This window comes from Seriola aureovittata, chromosome 13 (assembly GCF_021018895.1).
Source record: "Seriola aureovittata isolate HTS-2021-v1 ecotype China chromosome 13, ASM2101889v1, whole genome shotgun sequence".
Classification (NCBI taxonomy): domain Eukaryota; kingdom Metazoa; phylum Chordata; class Actinopteri; order Carangiformes; family Carangidae; genus Seriola; species Seriola aureovittata.
Genome location: NC_079376.1, coordinates 9,881,457 through 9,900,672, shown reverse-complemented (window position 1 = coordinate 9,900,672; position 19,216 = coordinate 9,881,457). Strand labels below are relative to the sequence as shown.

The 19,216-nt window shown below is 43.5% G+C and overlaps 1 protein-coding gene across 2 annotated transcripts; it reads left to right on the top strand.

The window, feature by feature from the left end:
- The first annotated feature begins 287 nt into the window (after window positions 1–287).
- bmp4 (bone morphogenetic protein 4) lies at window positions 288–9,710 on the top strand. 2 transcript variants are annotated; one of them, XM_056394214.1, is made up of 4 exons: window positions 288–607; window positions 4,888–5,010; window positions 5,671–6,083; window positions 8,420–9,710. In XM_056394214.1, the coding sequence occupies exons 3-4, from the start codon at window positions 5,726–5,728 to the stop codon at window positions 9,271–9,273; spliced, it is 1,212 nt and encodes a 403-aa protein (XP_056250189.1). In that variant the 5' UTR covers window positions 288–607; window positions 4,888–5,010; window positions 5,671–5,725; the 3' UTR covers window positions 9,274–9,710. The 2 variants fall into 2 exon arrangements, with proteins under 2 accessions (XP_056250189.1, XP_056250188.1); XM_056394213.1 differs by having other exon boundaries at window positions 291–607; window positions 5,719–6,083.
- Window positions 9,711–19,216: the final 9,506 nt, after the last annotated feature.

Genomic DNA, 19,216 nt, shown 5'->3' with positions numbered 1-19,216 from the left:
AATGCCACTCAGATTCTCTTTACACCAGCTGTTTACATCTGCACTTTTCACTTAGAGGATCAGGACGTTACCTTGCAGCGAGTAGTTTTCTTTCTCGATCCCGGCATTTAAATGCAAAGTGACAAAGTTTCACATAATGAAAAAAAAAAAAAAAAAGAAAGAAAGAAAATGCGGCGCGCAGCGAGCTCTTTACTTTAAGTGGAGGAGGAGAGAAGGGGGGTTATCCAAGGTGTTCGAGACAGATGAGGGAGGTGGGAGTCGGGGAGGGAGGGAGGAGGAGGCAGGGAGGGATAAAAACTGCAAGGGGCCATAGATGCTGGATCATTTGGAAAGTTTTCCCGTCCTGCACTCACCGCCTGCCCTCACGAACTGTACTTGGAGACGGATAGGAAACCTCGCAGCAGAGCCCGAGCGCCGGCCTTCACTCCGACACACACTGTCCTTCTTGTCCGTTTCAGAGGTGTCGCTAAAGGATTAATGAGCCAAAAAGGCACCGAGCTTCTCCTTTAAGGCTCATTTCGGCGTTTTTCGGCTTTACGCCTGGACTGCCCTAACACCTTCCCTTTCATATTCACTCCATTCGAGGATACCTGTACCTCTACTGATGGTAAGCGCTCATCTTCTGACACATTCACACACACAGACACACACACGCACACACAAATACATACAACTGGAGCTTTTAGAGAGCGAACCTGTTGAATAAGACAGGGAGGAATCTCGCTGATAGTTTTGAGTTTTTGGTTTGTTTGGTGTTTGTGCGCGTTTAACCGACTTCACTGAGAGCTGTGCGGTGTATCCCCCCCCTCCAGCCCCGTAGAAATATACAAGCATAGAAGCTCATAATAACCGAAAAGTCGATTCAGTGACAGAGGAGCTGAAGTTAAAGGAAACAAAAGTGTATTTTAGGGGCGAACAGCGCAGTGATCCCGGCGGAGCTCGGAACAGGTTAAAGCCTTTTGTGCCGGAGAGCCGAGCAGTGACAAACCAACATCGTGAGGTCATTTCTAAACACAGCTTTCAGTTTCTCTGCGCTTCCCTTTCTTCAGTACAATTCAAATATTTACAAGATGTAGATTTGTGACTCTTTCCCGAAGTTTGGCAGAGATTTCCCCCGATTAAACACCTGTGTCTGCTTCGTGTCATCCCGGTGTGCGTAATGTAGAAGACAGAGATGACACAGCTCAGAATTTTTTCGCCAGGATGGAAAAAATGACATTGTTTATATCTTAAGCTTTTTTTTTTTTTTTTTTTTTTTTTTTAATTCCAATTCACTTCCGCTTCTCCTGCAGGCCAACAATAACTCACGCGTTATAGAGCCAGTTTTAAAACTGCACATTTCTTTCCAACAATGACAAAGTCTGCAAAAACACTCAGTGCCAAACACGTTACAGAGGCATTCAGTTGCAGTGGATTTGAATCCGGTTTATAATTGTCGAGCGACAGTGTAATAGGCCTACAAGGACTCACATGCTCCACAGGTTTACACCTGTCTTTAACGAACGATTATAAAGTGAAATGGTGACATTTAATCCAGTCATGCAGCAGCAGAGAAAACATTTTGCGGCCTGCGGGCGCATGGCGTCCTTGGCACACACCTTTACTTTTCATCTCACATTTCTCCGCCATCGTGCAGGGGAACAGACTCGCCGAACTCTGAATGCAAAAGCTTTTTTTCATATTTACATAATTATATATTTATTTAGAATAAAGTCGCATGCGTCTGGCGAAGAGGATCGGTTTCTTTTTGCCGTTTGAGGAAAATATTGTCCCAGGTGTTGACTTTTTGTTGCTGATGCTTCCTGATATTCGGGGTTTTTCGGGTTTTACATCTGTGTTATTTCACACTCTGCAGCCTGTGATGTAAATCAGCTGAGAGCATCTGACGAAGCCAAAGTGATTTTTTTTCCCCCATCATCTTTTTAAAGTCATGCAACTCGTCATTTCTATCGGACTTGTTTTCTTTCAGAATACACTCCAGCTTAACAAAACCATTAACCTGGTTTCAGTGATCTCACTGACTGTGAATGTTCTTACTGTTAAACTGCTCACTGGGAGCAAATAAAATCCCAAACCACTATTCAACAACAACAGACTTTGCAGGTCTCTGTTTTATTTCTTTCAACAGAAATGAGGATATTGCATTTTGTTGGCCACACTGAATCCTAGGGAAGCCTTCATTATGATCCAAACTCCTTCCAGCTTTAGTCACGACCTAGCTGTTATCAGGAGACTCAGCAAACACTTCAAATTCCTCTATTAAGAAGGATGTGTTATTTTTCCTCACAGTTATAGGCCATCACAATCATAAATACACACTATCATAAAGAACTGTATATAATCTGAAGCTGTGCTAGCACCGACCAGAGAGAGATACGTCAGCTGATCACAAAACACTGTTCCCATGACTATAAACGTGCTAGTGAACTGATTTCTGGCACCGAAAATGACAAAAATCAGGCCATAGATTTGGCAGTTCCCGTGGTAACCTGTTGCCGTCCGTCCTCCCTCCCTCCTTCTCGTCTTCCCTCCCTCCCACCATCACTGTCAAATTCCTCAGGAAACACATCTGAAGAGCCATGTGCATAGTCTGATCACATTATCTCTAGTCAGGGAGGGAGAGAGGCCAAGGGGGACCGAGCAAAGCCAAGGGCAGTTGACTGCTCCGGCCTAATTGCTCCCTGGTCTGCATTTGTTGTTGCAAAATCTTTCTCCGTCTGTCGCACAGTTCAAATGTCTTCAGAGTGGGAAACTTCTTAAAACGCTATATAATCCTGGAGTTCTGTTTTGCTCTCGCTGTCTGATCAACAAGAGGAGTAAATACGAGGCCACACTGCTGATAAATGTGGTGGAAAGTCACCGAAAAAAATCAACAGAGTTTAGTGTAAAAACTTGTTTTGCTTTTCTTTCTTTTTTTCTTTTCTTTTTTTTCTTTTCTTTTTTATCACCACTGGTGAAAACAGGCCAGCAAACATGAACGCGGTGACTTTTTCCAGAGTTGAAAGTCACTCCCTGTCTGCCTTACATCTTCTTTCATCATCATCGCACCACTTTGAGTGTCTGTCTGTTTTAGCCTGCAGCTTTGTCAGTGGCTGGTTACAGTTACAAGATGTTCTGTATGGTCAGTGTTTTTGAGTACTATGAATCCCTGTAATCATGGGAGAGGCCCTCTCTGTACAATGAACGTTTGTTGTCAGAGATGTGCACACACACACACTCACTCATACACACACATACACACACACGTTATCCCCCACCCCTTGGGTAATAGAGCTGATCATGTTCTGAACCCTCCTCTCTCTTTGCCACAGTTCTCACGAACATGCAAACAGTGGCAAGCACTCGTGCACGCGTGCAGGCACGCACTCTCACGCATGCACACCGTTTAGCTCATGCACACACGCACTGCACATCGGCCTTTCTTCGCGCACACTGGATCCAGTGTCATGACCGAGAAGGGGGGGGGGGGGTCAATCGGAGGTCAAAGTCTAATGCTGTTAGGAAAAAGATCCTTGATTGCATGTACAGTGAGCCATGCAGGGGCCGAGATTAATCGCACAGATACGAAGCCAGACATGGTCACACACACACACACACACACACACACACACACACACACACACACAAACTGTATATTACTCACACACACACATTCACACACAGTGTTCCTGTTAATGTGCATCCTCACTGTGTAGTAATGCTTGGGTGCTCTCCAGCAGAACAGGCTCCAAATGATGACCAAAGACCTACAGTACGTCGCTACGGAGCTGAAATGTCTGCTCCATGGTGCTGTTGTTGTTGTTGTGGTCACTCCGTCAAAAATGCAGTAATTTTATTAGTGTGAGTCAGCAGCATTTAACACGTTTAAATGACGTGTAAAAGAATTGAATCATTAGGGCCACACTGTTGTGCTTGTTAAAGCTGACAGAGAAAAAGAAGACCGTTAAAGTTGTGAATAATCTTTTATTTTTTATTTTTAAGGGGGTATTTTAAAGATTTTATTTGGAGATGCTACTGCTAAAACCTCCATGTTTCAACTGAAGTAGTCTTCTGGAGCCAAGACAATATCCTTGATGGTGTGGTTTCATCAAGTTTAAGAGCCAAATATACCCTACAAAACACCATATATATATATACACATACAAACACACACACACATACATACATACTCCAGTGGTGAAGGTACGGCTCTCCTGCTGATGACAATGATGTCAAAGAGCAGAAGGCCTGTCAGCAGCGTCACTACAACCTGTTTGATCCCTCAAGTGGGGGAGCGTTACTAAGACATGAGGCCCTTCTGAGATGGATCTGTTTAGTTCCTTGTCTGAAATGGCTGATCTCACTTGTTTGGAGGAATAAAGGTTGAGCGAGTTCACTTGGAGACGGTTTCTGAAATCCCTCTTGGATATAGATTTTTACCGCTCCTGATCAAAGTGGTGTTATCAGCTCTTTGGTCTGTCTGTGAACATGATAGGGAAGTTTTTTTCTTTTTCAGTTGAATCAGGCAGTTATCCAAAATGTTACGCTCATTGAAGGGTTCTGCTTAATTTCTGGAATAGTTGTAATTATTGCAGGAGGTGTGTTTTCAGTCTTAGGTGAGTGTGAAGGCATTAGGGATCCGCTCTCTGTGTTGTGGCACATACCTCTTTACATTCCAGTTACAGTAAATAGCTAGCTTAGCCCAAGAGCCAAAATGATAAGCCTTAAAGAGACACTGGGTCTCTCTTACCCACACACACACACACACACACACACACACACACTGACACAGACATACACACACTCCCTCTAGTACTCTTTAAGTAAATACCAGGTAGCAGCCTCAAGTATTTGTATGCAGTTGCATTCAGTTTATAATTTCCCTGTGTTTTTATCTGTATCTTTCAGGAACAGGGTCACTCCAACGTTCTCCTGCAGCCGCCCAACACCACCTAACATTTCCTGGAAAAACGTGTCCATTGCCTCCTCCCAACAAACATGGACTGTTTTCCCATGCTTTATTTTCTGTCGGTAAGTAAGTGGACCATGCCATTTCAATTTGTGCCATGTGACACATCTTCCTCGTTCCCTCTCTGCCCACTGAGTCACTGATTTTTGTGGCATTCAGCTCGACCTGAATTGAAAGTCCCTGTAGCGTGCTGGACAATGCATTTGTATGAGGAAGAGCCTTTTTCAGTTAAATATGTGGCTCATAGTCTTTGGTTTGCCCCATGGCTTGTTGGAGCAGACTGTGAGGGACCGTGGCTTCTTATCAAGTTAAGAATTTGCTCTGACCCCAGGGCTGCCTCTTTTATTTGTCTAATCATAGTGGAGAAGGGAGGAGACGAGGGGGGCAGGGAGGGAGTGAGGAGGAATGGCCCTCAGATTCCATTCAAAAAAGTTGGGTTCTTGAACCAGCTGTTTACCTTCGGAGGATGTCGCCAAAGATAAACTGCAAGTTGTCTATCTGATCAGGGACTGCTTTACTGTAAACAAGGCCGACCGGACTATTAAAACCAATTAGAGCTGCCCTCAGTGGGGACTGATAAAGAATAAGGTGAAAAGGGTGTTTTGGTGAAGACACGGAAGAAAAAGCAAAAACAAATCTTTTCTGTCAGTTAAAATAGAGCCTTTCTCTCCCTTCCTTATCTTTCTTTTTCTGTGTGTCTTCTTCCCCTCTGCTCTTTCCAGTTCTCTCCTAATCTTTTATCTCCCTGTGCCATCTGCTGCTCCCCCCAGAGACATCATGATTCCTGGTAATCGAATGCTGATGGTCATTTTAATATGCCAAGTCCTGCTGGGAGAGAGTAACCATGCTAGTCTGATACCTGAAGAAGGGAAAAAGAAAGTACCGGGCCTGCAGGGTCGTTCGGCCGCTCAGAGCCATGAACTGCTGCGGGACTTCGAGGCCACGCTGCTGCACATGTTCGGCCTCAAGAGGCGGCCGCGGCCCAGCCGCTCCACCACCGTGCCCCGCTACCTGCTGGACCTCTATCGGCTACAGTCGGGGGAGGCTGAGGAGGCTGGAGGGCATGACATTGCTTTTGAGTACCCAGAGAGGTCAGCCAGCCGGGCCAACACTGTGAGGGGCTTCCACCATGAAGGTAAGGAGAAAAAAAAAAAAGAAGGAAAACCTTCAGTAGGAAGAGAGATGTTGAATGCATCATGGCAGCGCAGAAACATTACAACTTAATTGAGCTCACTGTTGCCAGGGCTCACTGTTGCAATCATTGTGTTAGTATTATATTTCATTAGCATGGTTGAGGACTGCTAAGTTTTCAGGATAAAAAAAAAAAAAAAAACATTTCCTACATCCCTTGAAACATGATTGTAAGGCAGCTCCACCCATCTCACCATAACCAAAGAATCCAAGGATGTGGTCACCGAACACTGTCTAAAGAGGGGCAAAAAAAAAAAAATCTGCTAGACAAGCTCTCAAGAGCCTCGTTTGACAAAACTCTGCGTGTTTGGTTAGCAGCTGAAGGAAAAGCATACCTTCATATTACTGACTTGCACTTCTCACCCCACCCAGCAGAACATGGCTTAAAAAAGCTCGGTCTTGGCCTGGAATTGAAGTGTGCTCTTCTCTCATGTCTCCAGTTTATATGGAGGGCTCTTTTAGAAGGACCTTCCTCAACGTGCAATTATCTTTAATGCTACTCTGCAGCCTTCTAAATAAAGCCCCTACTGCCAACAATGTGGGTGCTGAGAGCAGACGCTGCAGCTCTCCGGAGAGATGGAAAAACAGTCTCAGAAGCTGGTGTGATAGAAAGACTGGAACGTTAGAAGGGTTTCTGTTTATTGTGACTTGGATCTGCTTAGTTTTAGCGACAGCTGCAGAGGTTTCATTTAAGGCACCGAGAAACTTCGGGTTTGACTGATCTGTTAAATGTAAGTTGAGGTTGGAAAATCCAGACTGAAACATGTCCGGTAAATGCTTGCGAACCATCTTCTAGATCGGCGGAGAGACTGATATATGAGAGTTAGCAAGTGACCTTGTAGCGTAGTGAACTGAGAAAACCAAGGAGCTTTAGGGCTGCAGAACATGTCCGCCCTTAGGGGGAGGAGTGAGGAAGGAGGGATGAGTCAGCCTTAATGGGGCTTGTCAAACACACTGCTAGTGGTAACACACGCCAACACACACTAACGCGGCAACGTACCAAGGCTAGTGAGGAAGAAAGAGCACCGCCGCCGGAGGAGGAACTTCTGCCTGTGATGCAATGTGTATGTGCATGCATGTGTGCATGTGTGTGTGTAGGTTTCAACTGCTCTCTACAAGCACTTACCCTCCTCCTCTGCTAAACTATGTTAATAATACACTTTGAGGTCTTTTGAGTGGGAGTGCTTTGCTTTCATGGAAGCACCATTGTGCGATAGTGTGATTCAGTTGACTGATCTGTCCAAAACATGGTGCGGTATCAGAGTCTGCAGCAGCTGGACAGTTTGGTGAGGAGGAAAGGTAAACCATGTAACTATCCATCTTTAATTCAGTAAGAAAGATGTGTTTTTTTTTTTATTCCTGGGTGTAACAGGTGGCATATCCTTGTTTTTAAATCACTGCAATCACAAATTAAACTACAAAGCAGACAGCACATGAGAAGGTGTGCGAGTGCACATTTCAAATTTTGCTCAGGCTTTGGTTTGAAGGTTTGAATGCACTGCGTTCCCTCGCGAGACGTCCGTTCCCATGGGCTTCAGATAAATGAGATTCTACTGTACTGTCTGACTCCTTAATGATTATTCATGATGAAAATGATAAATGTCTTAAGTGAACAAACTGCAGAGCTAATCAAAAACACAGCAGGTTTTAATAATGAGAACCACCTGGGTAAGATTAGGGCCTGGGTGTGAAATAACAGGGGTGGATTGAGCAGGAAAATAGTAGACACAACATTCCTTTCCCCAACAATGGTGATCTTGCCAGAAATCTGCAGACTGAGCGTGGAACAGGGAGCCTCCACTGTGTTTATACTGTAGCTGTGGTACGTTAATCACCACCCTCCTTGTAATGCGTGTTTCAGCAAAGTGCTCAGAGAAAGGCATTGAGAGAAGGGCTGGGTAATCCTTATAGATAGATAAGGAAGCGTGGATGATGTATATTTATATTCTTGAACACCCAAGAGGCCTCGAAAAGTGTCCATGCCCATTCTTTTGTGTCAATTAAAGTATGTTAGAGTGTGAAAGTGTGAAGTTAGCACAACTCGAAACTGCTGCCTGGTACTGTCAGAACTTTGGAGGGCAAACAATACAGTGATACAGATCAACAGGAGACAGGGCGTCTCCATGGAAACTTCAATATCTAAATATTTTTGAATTTATAAGATGCACATCTGAAGCAAAGCTATGGAGTTTATTTTCTACACGTTTTATAAGTTGATATTACCCACACATTATTGAATTATGCACTTGAGCAAACATTTGTCCTTTTGCTCATTTTCAGAGCACATGGAGCGGGTGCATGAGCTGGACGATGGAGAGGCCATGCCCCTTCGCTTCCTGTTCAACCTCAGCAGCATCCCGGAGGACGAGCTGCTCTCTTCGGCCGAACTAAGGCTCTACCGTCATCAGATCGATGAGGCCATTGCTGACACCCTCTCAGGTGAGCAGGGGCTTCACCGGATAAACGTGTACGAGGTGCTAAAGCCCCCGCGGCCCGGGCAGCTGATCACGCAGCTCTTGGACACACGGCTCGTGCGCCACAACGCGTCGAGCTGGGAGAGCTTCGACGTCAGCCCTGCCGTGCTGCGCTGGACTCGAGAGCGCCTCCCAAATTACGGGCTGGCTGTGGAGGTTCTGCACCTTAACCAGACGCCGCGTCACCAGGGCCGACACGTCCGCATCAGTCGTTCACTACACCAGGAGCCTGGTGAGGACTGGGAGCAGCTACGCCCCCTCCTGGTTACCTTTGGCCATGACGGGAAGGGTCACCCTCTGACCCGCCGGACCAAGCGCAGCCCCAAGCAACGGGGCCGTAAACGCAACCGCAACTGCCGGCGCCACGCACTGTACGTGGACTTCAGCGATGTAGGCTGGAATGACTGGATAGTGGCGCCCCCTGGTTACCAGGCTTATTACTGCCACGGGGAATGCCCCTTTCCTCTGGCGGACCATCTGAACTCAACCAACCATGCCATTGTTCAGACACTGGTGAACTCTGTGAACAACAACATTCCCAAGGCCTGCTGCGTGCCAACAGAGCTCAGCGCCATCTCCATGCTCTACCTAGACGAACATGACAAGGTGGTCCTAAAAAACTACCAGGAAATGGTAGTGGAGGGCTGCGGCTGCCGCTAACACACAAACTAACTAGAACTTGGACTTGGCGACTTGAAAAAAGCAACATGGACGCTAAAACAAATCAGAAGGTCTTTACTCCCAAAAATGTTCACTTGGACCCTTATTTATAACTTTTATGTTGAGGTGTATGTTTGTCTCACTTTTTTTTGTTTCTTTGACAATATGATCATATATTTTGACAAAATATATATATATTTATATCTACATATTAAAAATAAATTGAGTCCTTATTTTAAACATAAAAAGCTGTACAACTTTTCATAATGTACATTAGATTGTATAAGTTTTTTTTATTGAGAAAATAGTAAAAACAATCTAAAAAGTAAAGTTTATTTACTTGTAATATTTATTGCTTTCATATTATTTACATTTTGGAGAAAAAAAATAAAAACATGAATTGCTTCCAATAATACATTCAAGCAGATCACAAGACACACGCTTTGTGTATTTGCGTAAATTAGAGCACTGCCTGAATTTGTCACAACACGTATATTTTTTTAAATAATCAATTGAAATAATCAGAAATGTACACTGACTCTAATTAACCTCTTTATTTTAATATTAAGCTGATGATTTCAATTTGCCCCTTAAAACAAAATTCATTTTACCATCTTATAAAATATATGTAATAACTATCTTCTACAAGGGGGTTGTAAAAATAAATGAGTAAATTTATGGTTTTCAGATGAATTTGGATTTAAATTCTAAACCTGATTTATCCTATTGGCCTTTTAATGTGTTCAAATCAGCTTTTAGCTAAAAGATAAAAGCAGAGGAATATTTCTGATGCTCCGTCTTTCCCAAATAAAAAGAATGTTTGGTTTATTATCTGGCATCTCACCAGCCTTTGAATGATTTCATCAAAGAAAGACAAATAGTGGAATTTCTCAGTTTTCAGTAACAGAAGCTGTTACAGAAATGCTATGCCATTTCAAAGCCAGTAGGCCCGTGGGTGAAGGTCTTATTGTTCTCAAATTTCACTTTTATGTCAATTTGGTGAACATGTGGTGGTTGGACACTCACTAATCCAATTGCAGTCGGGGCGGGTTGTTGAGCCCGACTGTGGGAGAGTGACTCTATTGTTCTTGACGTCCTCACATTGGGGGCATGATTGTGGCCGATGCGTCCTGCCCTGACACAAGGCGGCTGAGTCCTCAGAAGAATCAAAGGTTAGACGCTCTGTCTCCTGCCTTTGTCTTCAGCGGCTCATGCCGGCAGAGCAAAGACGCCTGTCTCCAACCTGTGCCCCATCACACAAAAGGCTTCTACATCACTTATTTACAAGCTGACGGCTGGCCCAAATTATATGATAATGTTTGGAGAGAGCGGCTCCTTTGAACTGCTGGGGGACGTTTGCTGTGCATTGTTTCACAGAGGGTGCCCTGTACATCATCATGTCTCAGGGGTAAACCACTGGACATTATTTAAATATAAAAATGATAATATAATCCCTTTTTTTTTTTCTTAAAAGAAGTTTTAATGCTCTAGTTTTTTTTTTCCATAATTCCAACTTTTAAACTTAACTTTTAATTGCTGTCTGTCTTGGGGAAAAAAAAACAGAAGTCAGAGTTTAAATAGAAAGATATTTAACGAGTAAGTTGAGTGAAATAAATTAGGGATGACATTAGGCGATTTCCTCTAATGACAAGTGAGGTTTGTTAGTTTTTCCTACTGGAGCATGTGCAGGCCCTCGGGCCCTCTAATGGCTGCCAGGCTTCTCTTTGATGCCTCCATATCAGCGTCAAAGACAAGGGTGACTGCTAGAGGAGGAGAAGACAGAGAAGAATTTCATTTTGAAGTGGCTGAAGGCAGAGAAGGAGCTGCAGGAGGGTCGGAGGTACATGTATGTGTGTGTTCGGGAAGAAATTGAGGGGGGGGGTGGGGGGGGTGGTGTCTTTTCAGCAGCTTGACAGCGCAGTTACAACATTTCTACTGATCTCCCCCCTGAAGTTGAGATAACATCAGCCAGTTATGGTAATTGTCTGTTCATTATCCCACTAACCTACACAAAGAAATGATGCATGTTTATTAAAAGGCCCGAAGAGGGACGTTTATATAAGCTCAGCACACCCAGTGAGCCTGTCATTTAAGTTTACCGCCAGCCTGCTTCGAGTTGAACCCTTGAACGTTTGGAGGAGGACAAGCTCAAGCCTTCAGCAGCATCATGCTTCAAACTCTCCACCTAGTGTCAGCAACCGTGTGATTGCTAAGACATTTAGGAAACAGATAGATAAATGTGAGTGTGTGTGTGTGTGTGTGTGAGAAAGGAGGTAGGGAGGACGGGGGTCAATTACAGAATGAGTCCTTAAAAACAGATTGAGGGCTTTGTCATGCCTATGTGACGTGCCACTCAGTCTCCTGTAAGTGCTCGTTCTCACGCAATTACAGGTGAGTCATTATGCAGCAGGTCTATTGACGCTGCTCGACTAATTGACTGGGTGAAGTCTTCAAAAAGCTTTTTATTTGGACGTTCCACCGTAAAAGCCGAGTGTTTATAGACAGTAAAACTCCCCGCAGGAACAAAGGAAGATGATCCTCACTCGCGTTGCCGTGTGTGTGTGTGTGTGTGTGTGTGAGAGAGAGTGTGAGAGGGTGCACTCTTTGCCCCTAATCGCTGAATTCTTCCTTTTTTACCTCAGAGTTACCAGATGTTGGAGATCTGAAGGCATTTTCCGGTTTTCAGGGAAGACGTGACACAAAACACCTCAGAAAACATCAGATTTATCTATGAAAGTATCATATTTGTGATTCAGTAAAGGGATAGTTCAGTTTTTCAACAGAGTTAGAGCCTGGTGTTGTGGCTTATGGTTCCCTTTTTGAACAGCTCACTGGTGACATGATCTGCGACTGGGCAACAAATAAGTTCCAACTTTCCAAGACGCCTGAAAAAAGAATTAAACAGCACAAAGAAACCATAGAAGAAACCATAACTTTCAGGTCTCTCTTTTGTACAACAGCAGCCAAGAGTGGTAAGTAACTAAGGTGCTTCATTCTTGCATACCGTTTGTAAGTTTGAACTTTAGCTGATTAATCGTTAAGTCTATTAAATGTACCAAAAACTAGTGAAAAATCCCAAGCTCTGAAACACAAGGTGATGTGTTTAAAGAGCTTGTTCTGTCCAGCCGGCAGTCTGACACAAAAAAGTTCAGTTTTAAATGATATAAAATGGAAAGAAGCAACAAATCCTCTCATTTGAGAAGCTGGAAAGAATAAATGTGTGGCATAATTGTTTAAAATAATCGTCAGGCCTTTCATTCACACTAAACTATAATCTTTTTTAGCGTTTAAACTGGAGCTGGAAAACCTTTTTTGTCACAGTGGCTACATTAAAAAAACAGCTCATCGTCTCATTCCCCACTCCGCCATCTCTCGTGTGGACGGGGAAGAGTTCTATAAAAATGTAAAAAAAGCTACTGTTCTTTCACCTCCAACTCTTTTTCCACATCCAACCATGCTGCTGTTCTCACTGACAGAATTTTATTACAACAGCTCATGAATAAAACTACTATTTTCTACTCATGTCTGACAACGCAAACCAAAAGATATCTAAATGACAAAACAGCCGTTGCGTGTTTAGCTAAATTAAGACTAAAGTGAAGTTGATCAGAAACAACAGCACAGAGGTTTAATCTGCTGAGACCTGAGATATTTATTATTCCATCCATTCGCTGCAGATCCTGAGCAGATAATGGAACTAATGCACAACTTTGTTGGTTGCCAAAGTTTTGAGAAGAAGTTCCAAAGTCCAGAGCAGGGTCTTGGGATTATCCTGAGTAACTGGGGCATTGTTTCTGCAAACACAGGCAGTTCTTTAATTTTTCTAATGTCACCTTTAAATGCCTTGAACACCACAAAACGAAATTCCACTCATTCATTATAGTGGGGTGCCGGCGGAAGTTTGAGCGGTGAAGCTCTCAGAACCTCTGCAAGTAAAAGCAAAACTATCTATGTGTACTACTAAGTGAGATATCACCAGAGGTAAAGAGGGTTTTTTTTTTTGTGGTTTGGGTTGATCCGATTCTTGAGGACAGGATGTGTCACATTGTGCTGTGCTACAGTCCCGAATGGAACGAGGGAGTCGATGCTCTCTTGTTCCGTCCCCTCTCTTTGGTAGAGAAAAGAGTCGGGGCTATCGTGATGATAGCTCATGTCAGTGCTGCTCCAGGTCAGGGCCTCTCGTTTCACTCTCCCACTCATAGTTCCACACGCACGCACAGACACACGCACACATTCTTTCTTATACTCTTTTTTTTCCCAGGGTATATCATTTTTACACACACACATTCACACACACAGGTCTGAAACTTTAGACCCTCCCTGCTGTCCATCTGTAGGGGTTATCTGTGTGACACCTCCTCTCACCCCTGTCTGTGACTCATCTCCACTCATCACACACACCTCTGCACCGGCACATGGCAGCCGGGACGCTGCACGGTGCATTTAAGGGGATAAGGCTGTCATCGACGGAACACTTTGACCCCGGGTCACTGACACAAAGACGTTTACAGTGCGGGTAGCCGTAGGTAACAGTAGAGCGGAGAACAGGAGAATGTTAATTTTCAGGGTTCAGGCACAGGTGAACTCAACATAAAAGCAAGTGCGTTGCTTTGGTGCTGAAACAATTTGTTCATTAGCCGATCCTCACAAAACCATTCATCACTTGAAAGCACGAAAGTTCACGGTTTTGAGCGTGTAAACCATTTTTTAGACCCTGAAATCTATGCAGCAACACATGCGCATTTGTGACAGCAGCGCAAACAAAACAGAACAGGAAAATAAAAGATAAAAATAGGCAAGAAATTTTGAAAATTTACTTCAGTATTAATTACACTAATTTAGACTTTTTGATGGTAAACTTTGAAGATTGTAACTTGGAAAGACACTGGGACAGTGACTTTAATCACATGGGTTTGAAAACAGAAACTACTTTGTTTTAGGCAGCTCATTTTTGCACTTGATGAACTTGTGATGGCACCAGCTGAGTTGAAAATCTTTAGTTTTTGGACTGTTGCCAAGCGATTTTAAGATATCAGACATGAAAACTTAATCGATTAATTGAAGAAATACTCAACAGACTAATCGATAATGGAGATAGTTTTAGTTGCAGCCCTCCATTGCTTCTTCAGGTGACTATGGGTACATTTAAGACCAAAAAAAGCACCGTTGTTGCTAGCCAAAACAAGTAAACTGTGAATTTGAGTGACAGTTGTTAGGGATTTGGTCATTCTCACCCTCTTTCAGCTTTCTTTAACTTAACGTGTAAGCGTGTGTGTGTGTGTGTGTGTGTCTCTATGTGTGCATGCTCGCCTTCACGTGCACATTTAAGTACATGTGCTCAGTCACAAATCTGCAGTTGCTCGCTCCGTTCAGGCTGTTAACACCCCTGGTGTCTGTCAGTGGTGTTAGAAGAAAAACAATGAAGGCCTCTCAAAGAAAGCTTAATAACAGTAATTGCTGCCTGAGTGATTAGAAAGAGTATCAGATATTTCCATCTTGACAACTGTTCCCAAACAAAGCGTACAGGAATGGAGGGTTGGGGGCATGGAGCGTGTGAGTGAGTATGTGTGTGTAGTGGGGGTTACACATTATGTGATTAAACCCCCTCGACAGTCGTTTCTCTCACCAAGCCTCTCCGACTGGGACGGGATCGCAGTGGAAATTTCCACTTGTCGGAGAAACGACCTGCGGGTTTAAAATTTGGTGTCAAGTGCCAGTGTCGCTGTGTGGACGGAATGCTTCTTTTGTGGGCGAGTCTCTGGTGTAATTTCGGGCAGGGCAGGGTGTCCCTGCAGTAGTCCTTTCTTCCTCAGGCCCTGTGCAGTTTCATTAGATACGGCTAATGAAAAGATGGCTGCTGGACGGCCCGGCCCCCCGACGCTCCTCTGGCCTGTATTTAGAGCCCCCGCCTCGCATCTCCCACTGAACAGGTGTGCTGGCTGGCCCTCCAGCACTACACCAACTCACTGAAAACACTTTTCATCCTCATCCTCTCTTTAACAGGCCACAAAGCATTATTTTCACCAGTTCATTTTACAACATTAGTTTTATTACAAAGCAACTTCTTCACTCCTGTTAAACCTTTTTCTTTTTATAACTCTGTTTACACAACACAGGTGTCTGCTTCTGTTTCCTTTTAGAGTAAAGATTCTTATTTACTCTTCGTATCGATACCAAGCCGTCCCGACCGAGAATATGAAATAAAACATGTTTGTTTATGGGATAGCTTCTTGTTGATAACATATACTCTACGTATGCCAGTGTATGTTAACAGAACAATAAGATGCATATATGTGGAGATTTTCTGTTTTTCACAGTTTACTTCTTGTTTTTTGCACAATATTCTAACGTTACCTTTCATGGAGCTGGCAAAAAAAATTTTCTATGTATTTATATTTTTACTTCTTTTGCTATTTTTAATGTATTATTGTCTTCATACTCCCACTCTGAAAGATTGTACGGTATACCACTTGAATTGTTAGTCATTCTGAGGCGTTTATCACTGAGCTGGCTGGATGATTCTCCACCAATCAGCATGTTGGTATAAATACAAGTGCTCTAACTATTCTTATACAGTTTGATCCATCTGTTATCAAAACATTATCTTATTTAATTAAATTTGTGGTTTCGGAGTCAGCGTGGAGGCAAGAGCGTAAGCACTTTTCCACGATGTCCACATACGCAGCTACTTAAATATACAAATTTGAGAATAAATTGATATTCATGGAAGGAGCCACTTCATAAGTTTGTTTTACGTACGAACATTTATTGCCCCGCAGACAGTTTGCTTTTTTGCCTGCTGTAAAAACAAGTGGCAACATAAAGTGTCACATATTCTTCTCACATCCTCGTCTTTATTTACACATATGGCAGGAAATTAAAGACAGCGAGTAGAGCGAGTATCACTCAGTTCATTTAACAATCTCCACCGCTCTGAAGCTTCTGGCAAACTGAGACGTTGTAAAAAAAAAAAAAAAAAAAAAAAAGAAAGAAGAAGAAAAAAAAAGGCCTCCTGTAATTAGACAAAGCTGTTTATGCACAACTGCTCCATCCCATACTCCCTCATTCCCTCCCCTATGAAAGACTAATTTGCCTTTCAGCGCAATAATAGTTGATATACAGTATGGTGTCATCTGGTGAGAGCCCATTGTTTTGTCCTAGTTAGTTACAGAAGCCTGTTTCGGCTACTGGCTGCGTCTCCCTTTCAGGTGCATATTTATCTGAGAGGAGAACTGGTGTTTGGCTGGAGAGTGGCCGGGGTTAGATCTCAGTGTTTATTTGCTAACAGACTCCCTCTGTGTTCATACGCTGACCCTTTGTGCGGCTCACTGAGAGGCAGGTGGATTGTGCCTCGGGGTTGCGAGCTACAGTTTGAAAGCAACAACGCGAAACCGGAGATGTAACATGACCCTGAGGCAATTAGGCCCACAATGAGGACGTTTTTTTCGCATTCGCTCCTTTTGTGTTGCTAAATACTATTTAAGAGCAAATAATATGAGGAACCTTGGGTGCTTTGGCACAGAGATTGAGGAAAATTTACAACCAGGTAGCAAATAAGCAACAGTACGAGTTATTGTGCCCGAGTGATAGCTGCTTGTTGTACATTAGTTGAGGGAGTTGCTATAACGCATGCCTCTCCTTTGAAGTTGCCCTACCTTGTTGTCCTGCATTTTCTTTTTTTCTTTTTTTTGAAGTGACTGTATAAGCAGGGAGGGGATTTGGGTGGGGTGGAGAGGATTGGAGGATGAAAAGCTAATGGACTCCATTTTGGGGCGTTTTTTTTTTTTTGAACCACAGACCTTTTCCAACGCTCAGAGACAGAAGCGGGAAAGGTGCAAGGAGGGTTGGAACAGCAAGACCCTGCAGCTCCTTCCCTCCTCCTTCTCTCCCTCCTCCCTCCCGTTGCTATATACCCTTCCCTGAATGGAGTGTGTCTACCGGATCTGCCCAGGATGAAATGTCATATCTTAGACTGATCCTTATCTCTTAATCGCTTCCTTTGTCTCCCATGATTCCCCAGACCCTCCCTGACTTCCCTCCTCGGACATGGCCCTTTGATGTGTCAGCCACAGTTAGGGACGCTGGGGGTGGGATATTTGTGGTGTGTGCATACATGTGTGTGTGTGTGTGTGTTTTAAAGTGGCTGTCTGGTTCTGCTCTGAGCTAACGAGGGCCTCAGAGGTTATCAAGATTCGATGGTGGAGGAGAGCGCTGGAAAGGCTTGGTGCTGGTGTTGCTCTGTGTCTCTTGTGGCTTTACAGAGTTAGATGCAAAGAGATGGGGCGTGTGTGTCGATGCATGCATTTGTATGTACATTCCTGTGTATGTGTGTGTTTGCTGGAGGTCAGGAGTAATGTGTAACAGTAATGCACTCCTGTGTGTATAATTACTGCGCGTGTGTGTTTGTGTGCCTGGATGACTCTACTCGAGGTACGGTTCGGAGCTGATGACACGTCAGCCTCACAAACTTTCTCTCGGGCTACCAGCAGATGTTTGCATGGTTCACAGACAGTCAAATGTGAAACAAATGTTGGAATTATCACAGAAAGAGGGTACAGAGTATGAAAAACATCAAAACAGGCAGATCAAAAAAAAAAAAAACACTGGCTATCACAGACTAGTTAGTGCAACTGAGTGGAAGTTTCTGTTATTTATGTCCAATTTACAGGATTCAACAGTGACGTCGACGACGGCTAAGAACATTAAAGCCTCTCGGCTAAACAGAAGAAAGGCAACGTGTACAGATAATGTCTCTATAAGCTAATTTCAAAACAGAAAAGGCCTCTGAAAAACATTCCTCAGACAGGGTCAGTGTTATTTTGTGCCATTGTTAGCATTAGCCTTGAGCTAACACCACTCCTGTTCTTGCTTTAATGTCAGATGCGTCGGCTGTGGTTCATTAACTTTCTTCAATTAGTCTGCAGTATATTTGCCTTCAGCGAGCAGCAGCGTGAATTTAAAGTTGAGATAAAAAAAAAACCAAAGACAAAACACCGTTCACTTCTCTAAACTGAAAACTGCTGCTGATCTCACAGATACAGTTGGTTTCATATTTTTGCCCTGCCTGCCTCCCGTCCGCGCTGAACTTATTCTCTACGGCGATTCCGATATTTATATGCAGCTTTAAATAATTCAGCAAAAGACAAGCCACAGTGGCCTGATCTCACACATACAGTGAGTGTAATATCTTCGGCCTGCCTACCTCCACTGGACCCTGCATTCACTGTACTAATGATTTTTCCATATCTATTTAAAGTGACCTGTAACAGTTGAGCTCAGCAGGATTTATCGAAATTCTCTCTTCGAGGTGCAGATTTGATTGTGACATTGTATGTTGTGTAAGAAAAAAAAATTAACGCATTTCTTCTTGTCAAGTTTTTAAACAGAGTAGTTTCTAGAATAGCAGTTTAAGCATAAGACATGAAGTAGAAATGGGACTGTGTTTTACAACTGTGCACCGTAAAAAAGAGAGCACAGTATATGAAGCAGAAGACAAGAGAGGACAGAAACGAGTGAAAGGAGGGGAAGACAAAAGGAAAATTAGACTCCGGAGAACAGAAGTTTTTTTTTTTTTTTTATGGTGTCATGGTTGTCAATTTCATCTTATTTTACTTCTGCATTGTAGATGGTCAATCAGGTGGAATCAGAAGTGTATCAAGATTAAATGTGAATAAAACAGAAGTGGAATCAATTGGAAAAACTAGAGCCCAGAGTCTGGCCCAGACTGGATGGAGGATGGCTGCTTCAGGACTCTCAAAATTATGAAGCTTTTGCTTTCCGAGATCTCCAGTAGGAAGGTGTGTGTGTGTGTGTGTGTGTGTGTGTGTGTGTGTGTGTGTGTGTGTGTGTGTGTGTGTGTGTGTGTGTGTGTGTTTGTGGTGGGCCAACATGTGTGTGAGATAGAAAGAGAGCAAAATAGACGGGCTGTGAGAAACGGAAAGAA

Coding starts and splice junctions, on each gene's coding strand:
- bmp4 (XM_056394214.1), top strand. CDS start 5,726: ATGATTCCTGGTAATCGAATGCTGATGGTCATTTTAATATGCCAAGTC. Junction 6,084..8,419: donor GAGGGGCTTCCACCATGAAG/GTAAGGAGAAAA, acceptor GCTCATTTTCAG/AGCACATGGAGCGGGTGCAT.